Genomic DNA, 8,351 nt, shown 5'->3' with positions numbered 1-8,351 from the left:
AAGAGATTGCAAGTGTAGTAAGTGGAATCTCATTTATTGTGCTCACATGATACTATATGTATTGTTTTTCAATGATTTTAATGTGTTATTCCCTTCATTCGATTCATGTTTATATATTGATACACTTGTTATGTATATTGGAGGCATTTTTTATGTCTCAATTATTGAAAATGGAATACAAGATAAAAGAGTTTGCAAAGTGTTTGTTGACATGCTAAAGAGAGAATTCAAATTGATTTATTGGATTGATAGATACATAGTCAGAGATTGCATGCAATTAGTTGATCAACGACCATAGGCTTGTATCCCTCAGAGTTGTCGATTTATATCGATGGGATATAGGTAAGAGACAGAGGTACTATATAGATGTCAATCCATACGAGAGAAAAGAGAAATACCATCGTTATTATTATTATTCATGCTATGATATTCATATTTCAGAGTTGATGGTATTTAATGTTTTCAAAGTCATGATTTTCAGAGTATGATATGTACATTGCTATGTAAGAGTTCCACTTGCTGAGTTTTATACTCATTTCAGTTATTTCATGTGATGCAGCTAAGAGCGACGGACCGGGACTTTGATTGTGGGCCGGAGTCATATGCATAGAGGGATGGAAAGGAGATGATATTTTGATGGCATTTTGGACATGATCATAGGAATGATATTTTATGTTTTTGTTATATCATTGGAATGATCATGTATTTATTTTGGTTGTAAATATTTTATGGTAATGCATTTTGAATCTTTTCTTCCTTCAAGTAAAAATTTTAAATTCCGCTGTATTTTTTTAAATTAGGTCGAGGTGTCACAAATCGCTTACAGAGGTGGATATCGTATGTGATCTAGTAAGATCATAGTGCATGAAATCTCAGGCTATAGTAAGATATGTGATTTAGGGAAAAAAAAAAAAGTTCACTAGTTGCACATGTGATATTACTATGAATGTTCCAAGGTATTTCACATGACTATCGAATTCTTACTATCTTCGATGAACCAATAAGTATATAGTCAATTGGGATATTTATGATAAAAAGACTTTACTCTATGCTAATCATAATTGATTGGTTTTTGCATGCGCTATCAATGATATCCAGGATATATTATGTTTTCTTATTTTGTCATTATCATAATAATCTAGTTTACAGAAACATATTTACCTATCTTTTAGACTTATTTTAAAATATATACAAACTAAGAATAACCTTTACAATTCAATGCGTGAAATTTTATCAATAGTTCACACTTTTTAACATATAATAATAATAATAATAATAATAATAACAATAATAATAATAATAATAATAATAATGGAACAAAAAAAACTTATTATTTTATTCATTTTAGTTCGTATAATATGACAGGGCTTCGCCAGAGAAAATAAAAATTGATAAAGATACTTTCATAAAATCTGACAATAAAGCAAAAATTTGTTGAGACTGTCTCACGGATCATATTTGTGAGACGAATCTCTTGTTTGGATTGTTCATGAAAAAGTATTATTTTTTATGCCAAGAGTACTACTTTTTATTGTAAATATGGGTAGGATTGACCTGTCTCACAGATCTACATGAGACTCACTCATAAAAGAATATTAAGTAAAGTAGTAATTTTTTTTTCCATAAAAATCTATTTAGATAATATAAAAAAATAATGAAACTTTGACTCCAACTGGAACAATGGACCAGCTTGACCAGAGAGCTTCATGAAACTCCATCAAAATTGAGTTCAATCCTCGCTCACAACCGCCGACCTCTCTTGGAGTGAAAATTGAGTGTTTTTTTCGTTTTCAGGTACTCGATTAAAGATTATTCATTTGCGCTATATAATGTATTTCTCATATTGGTTGCTATTTATTGCTGATAGATAGTTTTTTGCATTTTTACCTGTTTTGAAGAGTACCTTGCATAAGGATTGACTTTAAGCAAAAGGACAATGTAAGAAAACAGGATTTTTTTTGTTTAATTTTATTCCTTCTCGGTTCGACATGGAGTAGAAGTTTACTTTTTTTATAAAAACAATTGTGGGGTTTCTAGGTCTTGGGTACCGAAGAATTGAGTAATTTGAGGGCTGATATGACAGCTATTCATCTTATATTGAATCTAGCTGGTCACTTTCTTTGTTCTCTCGAATTTTATTGTACCATTAGTTTAGAAATTTATTTCTTAATTTCGATTCCGCTATTAGCGAGAATGTGAGATGATGACGATGATAAAGTCTTAAAGGTATAAGTTTGCCTCGGCAAAACGGAAGTGGAAAAGATATTGCCATGAACATAAAGGCTTGTAAATTCTTGGTGTGGTGAATATATAAAGAAAGATTACTGTAAGGGTTTGTTCTGGTTTCAGTGAAGGTTGACAAGTCAATTGAAACATATAATTAAAGATGAGTAATAATAACAGCATGATGATGATGTCAGCTGGAGGTGGTAGAGGAGGTAGCAGTGGAGGAGGAGGTGGTCGATCATGGCCATCGACAACTTCAGTCTCATCGTCCGGGAAGAGGATTCAGAAAGAGATGTCGGAGCTCAGCATGGACCCTCCTGCTGACTGCTCTGCCGGCCCCAAAGGGGATAATCTCTATCATTGGGTCGCCACTCTTTTCGGTCCTCCTGGTTTGTTTTTGCCTTCTTTTAAATCTGAACTTTCTGTTATTCAGTCTTGGGCATGCTTATATGGTTGTGTCAAGCTAGTATCATCCACGGAATTCCTCAATTTGAACCTTGTGTGTGGTGAAATCGTATATGATAGTCTGTTTCCACTGTTTTAAATCTCATAGAAAATACTCTCTTTGTTTGGCTTCCAAAGAAATTTAAAATCAACATATATTTTAATTGTCAGATCGATGTAATCAACCAAATTCATCATGATGATCATCCAAGTTCAATGGAAATTTCATAGGCGATAATTATGTTTCCGAAAAGGAAACGTGACTGGATTTTGTTCATACACTTGTTTGTTTTCCTCTCCTACTAAAAAATCGCGTGCTCAAAATTTGGTGGGTTGTTTTCAGATATGAGTGTCGCATTTTCTTGTAGTATAAACGTAGATATCGTTGTCCAGTTTTTGATAAAAATTACCAATCATGACACAGTTTGTTATTGTTGGAGTACTTTGGATAGCAACAAGTTGTGGTATTATAACCTTCGTTGTCATTTGGTTAGTATGTTTTCTGGAGTCCCTTAGTTTACTGGTTTCACCTTGATCTTGGAAAATAAATTGGAAAAGATATGGACAGAGCGATTACTTGTGCACTCTCTTTCCACCATTCCCAGCAAGAACTCTCCTTGAAATATTGTACGTATTTTATGGATGTACAATAGTAAAAAAAAAAAAAGGAATCATACGTTCGCAAACTCGTGTCCGGCGCTCTGTTTTCATCTATACTTTCTTTTATCAAATGAGAGAGCTATGTTTTCCCCTCGCTTCTTTATATATCCTTTTCCTTCTCTTTAATGTCTGCTGTAGACAGAGCTTCTGAAAAATAACTATAATGCGATTTGAGAATGGGTTCATCTGCTGGACATATTGAGCAAATCATATATATAAAATTTGTTGCCCTAGCATGGGTTTTTTCTGTTTAAATGTGACAGATCTAATTGAGCTTCTCAAATTATTTGTAGGGACACCATACGAAGGAGGCATATTTTTCCTAGATATAACCTTTCCTAGCGATTATCCATTCAAGCCTCCTAAGGTAATGCGGCATAGCATTTAAATTGAGGTTGAGTTTGGAGAGACCAATGGATTTGTTACTATGAATTCGAAATCTCTAGCTCCAAATCCATCCATCTAAATGTAACTTATTTTATTTAATTCGGGAGACAATCTACATACACTTTGAATAAAAGTGGCAGGTACCCTCAACGGATGAATCACGGTCTGACACTGTGAATTCTTTAGCTTTACTTTTTCTGACTTTGGATTTTAGGCTTGCAGGTTGTATTCAAAACCCGCATTTACCATTGCAATGTTGACTCTATTGGCAATGTTAGTTTGTATATCCTGAAAGATGGTTGGAGCCCGGCTCTAACAATATCAAAAGTTCTGCTTGCTCTCAGATCGATATTCACCAGCCCTGATATCTGTGAGTGTTTTTAAACTTTGAATAAACTCATTTTCTTTCTTTTTTCGAGTGATTAATGAAGAGAAGGGCGGACCACAAGTTCTTCCCTTGCTTTCTGAGAATGTAAGGTGGTGGGTCTGTATGCTCTCGGGCCATTGTTTTTCGTGAGTTTTATTTTTGAGACCTTTCTCTGTTCCTAGTTTCACGCAATACCTGGCAGGATCAATAGCATGTATCTTTTATGCTACAAGCTCATTATTATCTTTCGTTGGAATGCAAATAGATACTGGTTGTCCTGTGCATCAGAAGTACAACCCATCCATTTGCTGGTTAGTTACATGCAATTCACATGTAGTATTAATTACTAACATGCAATGTTTCTTGCAGATAAACCACTTGTTCCCAGTATTGCCAACTTATACTTGGCTGACAGAGCGAAGCACGACGAACAAGCTGCACAGTGGACACTAAGATTTGCAAAGTAGCTGACGTTTAAGTGGGGGGCCTATTTTGGAAGGCTCGAACTCAAGTGTCCAGAAGTTATAACTGGATTAATTTGAACTTTCATCTCGTTTGTTGAGTGATACCGGAAATGCCTCACTCAATTATACGCTTTTATTGATGGATAGATAGTAGTATGGCATAGGAAGAGCACGCACATCTAAATGAACGCAAATTGTATTTCTTTTTTTGGTTTTTATTCCCTGGATATCCAAACGAACTTCTTATGAAAGAACGGAGAGAATGAACAAAGCCATATATTGCTAAATTCCTACGTAAAATCAATCAGTGCTAGAAGAAATGATTTTGTCTTGCACTGATTAGAAGAACGAGGTTAAAAAGATCAACAAGAACTAATCTACCCCACATTGTGGGTCTAACATATTATACTTTCAAAAGCTTACAAAAACGTTGATCGCAGAGCATTTTCCAGGACTTACAAATGGCCGGACGCACCACTTCTTGAACTTCTCTCTTCTCTATCACAATTACACGGGTACTCTCTTACCTCGATAACGTTCAATCAACTGCAACAATAAATATATCAAGCATGTGTTATCATATGATGCAATACATGTGAAAGATAATATTTGGCCAAAGCGAAACTTGGACAGATAAGTAACCAATTTGTCTAGCGTTTAGAAAAGTTTTACTGGATGAAAAAGGGGAAAAAACTGCAAAAATTCTGCACAAGTAAATGCATGAATACCCTCTAAATTAAAAAGAGCATGGTTACGTAACGGCCGATATTTGTGATTCTATGTTGCTCATTTTCGAGCTGACATCAAAGCATCAAATAATAATCCCAGAGTCGGATTTAGAATTATTACCAAGTTTATGTTCAAATAAGAACAATTCGAACAAAATATCTAGTGAAAAATTAAACTGATCTCTTTTTTACTTTCATATTAACAAGAAACCGATTAACCTTCTAATAGTTATATTTAATCTCTACCATTGATCATCATGCCTTCCCAAGCATATTGGCCACAAGAACCCTTCATTGGTGCATGCAACAGTAAATATATAATGCATACATTTGGTACCACTGCAAATCAGAATTCAAAGAATGAACAAGTGACCTTCATCTGAACCTCTAGTTTTGCTTAAAAAATGAATTAGATAAACAAACAAAACTTCAAAGAAATACTAGACCCAAAACGAAAAAACAGATACATTTCTTAACAACACTCTCAAGTTTCAACACCGAAGAACATCTGGAAGGATAACCTTCTGCTAAGACATTACGTAATTTTTATCTTTGGTGTTCCCATCAGGATTTTGTAACAAATCAGAAAAGAAGATTCCATCAGGCGTTTTGGCAACCCAGCTTAAGTATATTGTAGATGATTATTAAATTTTAAATATAAGCTTCAGATAACAATGTTCAATTCAGTAACAAAATTTTCAATACAAACAATCATTCCCTCACCGACTACTTTGAGTTACTTTATCATATTTCCGAACACGGACAAATTCAGGGAATCAAATTTAGTAAACGGTTCCTACAAGAATACAACTAAACAAAAGACCATCTTCTTTCCAAAATGAAATCATAATAATAAATTACTGTTCTCTAAAATATAAATCCATATATACATACCGTTCTGACAAAAGGCTGCTGGAAAAGCCAACCAATAACAGGTATCTTCTGCAGAAAAACAGCCACTGTTGGCCAGAAGCCACTGCAAATAAACGATAATTAACAAAGATTTTTTCAGTCTAAGAAGACTGAAATTAAACCAAATAGAAGTTAACAGTTCATCCTTTATGCATAGCTAGTGTTAAACCTGAATAAAACAATGAATCCATATGACTCAATAATCATTCCTAGCACAGGCCATCCAATGATGACTAAGAAGAAGCCAACACCAAATGAGACAGAACCCTGCAACACATGACAAAACATATAAGATCATTATAAAGAAATAAAAATGGTGACAAACAACAACAATGTAGAGTAGTCTTCGATGGCAAAGAAACCTTAAAGTTTGAAGACCTCAAGAAGAATTGCATGGACGATTTAAGTCCAATTGTTAATGCAACCCCGGATATGAAGAGGATCTGTTTTAGAAAACATAAGCAATATTAGCAAAATGAACGATCAGAAATATACCAGGGAAAACAACTGATTGCCTAATACAAAATCAGACTTACATTTCCCATCGCAAGTAGTCCTTTGTCGAAGAAGAAAATGATACCCAAAAATGAAAAAAACACTCCAAAACCCGTCAAACCAAGTCCAATTTCTGTTTCATTACATCAGATAACGAAAAAAGATTTAATCAACCACATCAAAAAATTTATTCACCAAAAATAAGTTAATTTAGCAGTCTCAAATCCAATTGCTTGACCTATTATTCACCATAACCATGAGAGAAAATATTCTCATTGGAAAACAAAGAAAAAATAAAGGAACGATATTCACATCACTCACGGTTGAAAATAAGCAACAAACAATTCAAAATTTCATCAACACAAAGGCAAATCATATGAAAAATATCCACAAAATAACTAATTACACAAGCTCCATATCAACTATCAACAAGCCAAACATAGCATATGCAACAAACAAACACAAGCACACAAACGCAAAAGAGTTTCAGAACGCTGTAGAAATTATGGACAATAGATAAAGGACAATAGATTAAGGACAATAGGTTAACATACTTTTGCGGTCGTTCATCTCAAAGGACATCATCTTTGTAGCCGATGATTAAGATACAATATGGTTCAAATCCGAAATGAAACTTCGCACCACTCTGCACATAAATCAGATATCAATTACACAATAAAAATACAGAAAAAAAAATGTACAGTGAGAACACAGTCAAGTTACTACTTGGTAACGAATTCGAAACACAAAAAATTAGGGTTAGAAACAAAACAATCACAAGATCTAGCACCCTACCTCCTAACTCCTGGAATATCTGGAGTCTGAGATAGAATTGCTCGAGTTATTTCAGTTTTCAACGTCCAAAGGGAAGCAATCACTCCATATCAATGAGCGCTGTGACGACTTTACAACTGAAAAAACGACTGCATTTCGTTATTCGCAGATCATCTCCCCTCCCATGTCTGAAATACCCCTCCTGGAAATATTTATATTCACCCACATTAAATTTTGATATAAAGATTTTTTTATGCATAATAATTTTCTATATAAAATATAATTACATCAAAATAAATTTTTCTATCTAATTTTAATTTATAACTTTTAATTAATAAAAGAAATTAATAGTTATATTGTATCTGATACAGTTTTATAAATGATTTTTAATATTTAATGAATAAAAAATCATAAATTGATTTTACTAAAAGATCTCGTTACAGAGCGAAGATGAATGCAGAATTTTATCAACCCAAATAGGAATCTTTCACATAATCATATTTTAAAAGTTTATCTGAACAAGAATTTAAATATATTGTTACAGAATTTTATAAATATTGTGAAAATCAAAATAAATTAGTACATTCTGTTCTTTAATTTTTTAAAACATTTATGAGTAGATCTCTTGTGAGACGGTCTCACGAATCTTTATCTGTGAGACGGGTCAATCCTACCGATATTTACAATAAAAAATAATACTCTTAGCATAAAAAATAATACTTTTTCATGGATGACCCAAATAAGATATTCGTCTCACAAAATAAGACCCGTGAGACCGTCTCACACAAGTTTTTGTCAACATTTATTATAGATTACATTTCTGCTCTTAAAATAAATTACAAACTTTCTTTTGGACAGATTCAAAAATCTGTTTATCCTCCACAACAGTATTTT

At 33.3% G+C, this 8,351-nt stretch overlaps 2 protein-coding genes across 6 annotated transcripts; one reads left to right on the top strand and one right to left on the bottom strand.

The window, feature by feature from the left end:
* Nucleotides 1–1,650: 1,650 nt before the first annotated feature.
* LOC140839360 (constitutive photomorphogenesis protein 10-like) lies at nucleotides 1,651–4,685 on the top strand. 4 transcript variants are annotated; one of them, XM_073206010.1, is made up of 6 exons: nucleotides 1,651–1,794; nucleotides 1,899–1,938; nucleotides 2,404–2,615; nucleotides 3,624–3,697; nucleotides 3,940–4,087; nucleotides 4,454–4,685. In XM_073206010.1, the coding sequence occupies exons 3-6, from the start codon at nucleotides 2,405–2,407 to the stop codon at nucleotides 4,549–4,551; spliced, it is 531 nt and encodes a 176-aa protein (XP_073062111.1). In that variant the 5' UTR covers nucleotides 1,651–1,794; nucleotides 1,899–1,938; nucleotide 2,404; the 3' UTR covers nucleotides 4,552–4,685. The 4 variants fall into 4 exon arrangements, with proteins under 4 accessions (XP_073062111.1, XP_073062110.1, XP_073062112.1 ...); XM_073206009.1 differs by lacking the exon at nucleotides 1,899–1,938; XM_073206011.1 differs by lacking the exons at nucleotides 1,651–1,794; nucleotides 1,899–1,938 and adding an exon at nucleotides 1,957–2,326.
* Nucleotides 4,686–4,808: 123 nt separating this feature from the next.
* LOC140839361 (vesicle transport protein GOT1-like) lies at nucleotides 4,809–7,655 on the bottom strand. Of its 2 annotated transcripts, none has more exons than XM_073206014.1 (7): nucleotides 7,479–7,655; nucleotides 7,238–7,329; nucleotides 6,725–6,816; nucleotides 6,551–6,631; nucleotides 6,358–6,455; nucleotides 6,171–6,252; nucleotides 4,809–5,094 (listed from the first exon to the last, which is right to left on the bottom strand). In XM_073206014.1, exons 2-7 carry the CDS (start codon nucleotides 7,266–7,268, stop codon nucleotides 5,056–5,058), a joined length of 423 nt encoding a protein of 140 aa, XP_073062115.1. In that variant the 5' UTR covers nucleotides 7,269–7,329; nucleotides 7,479–7,655; the 3' UTR covers nucleotides 4,809–5,055. The 2 variants fall into 2 exon arrangements, with proteins under 2 accessions (XP_073062115.1, XP_073062114.1); XM_073206013.1 differs by having other exon boundaries at nucleotides 5,044–5,615.
* Nucleotides 7,656–8,351: the final 696 nt, after the last annotated feature.

The sequence above is a fragment of the Primulina eburnea genome, chromosome 8 (assembly GCF_022965805.1).
Source record: "Primulina eburnea isolate SZY01 chromosome 8, ASM2296580v1, whole genome shotgun sequence".
Lineage (NCBI taxonomy): Eukaryota > Viridiplantae > Streptophyta > Magnoliopsida > Lamiales > Gesneriaceae > Primulina > Primulina eburnea.
This window is presented reverse-complemented; position numbering and strand designations above follow the sequence as displayed.

Excerpts from the sequence above, each read along its gene's own strand:
- LOC140839360 (XM_073206008.1), top strand. The coding sequence starts at position 2,387 with ATGAGTAATAATAACAGCATGATGATGATGTCAGCTGGAGGTGGTAGA. Across the intron at positions 2,616-3,623 it reads CACTCTTTTCGGTCCTCCTG|GGACACCATACGAAGGAGGC; the intron begins GTTTGTTTTTGC and ends AATTATTTGTAG. Across the intron at positions 3,698-3,939 it reads ATCCATTCAAGCCTCCTAAG|GTTGTATTCAAAACCCGCAT; the intron begins GTAATGCGGCAT and ends TTAGGCTTGCAG.
- LOC140839361 (XM_073206013.1), bottom strand. The coding sequence starts at position 7,268 with ATGATGTCCTTTGAGATGAACGACCGCAAAA. Across the intron at positions 6,456-6,550 it reads TGAGGTCTTCAAACTTTAAG|GGTTCTGTCTCATTTGGTGT; the intron begins GTTTCTTTGCCA and ends CATGTGTTGCAG. Across the intron at positions 6,253-6,357 it reads GGATTCATTGTTTTATTCAG|TGGCTTCTGGCCAACAGTGG; the intron begins GTTTAACACTAG and ends GTTTATTTGCAG.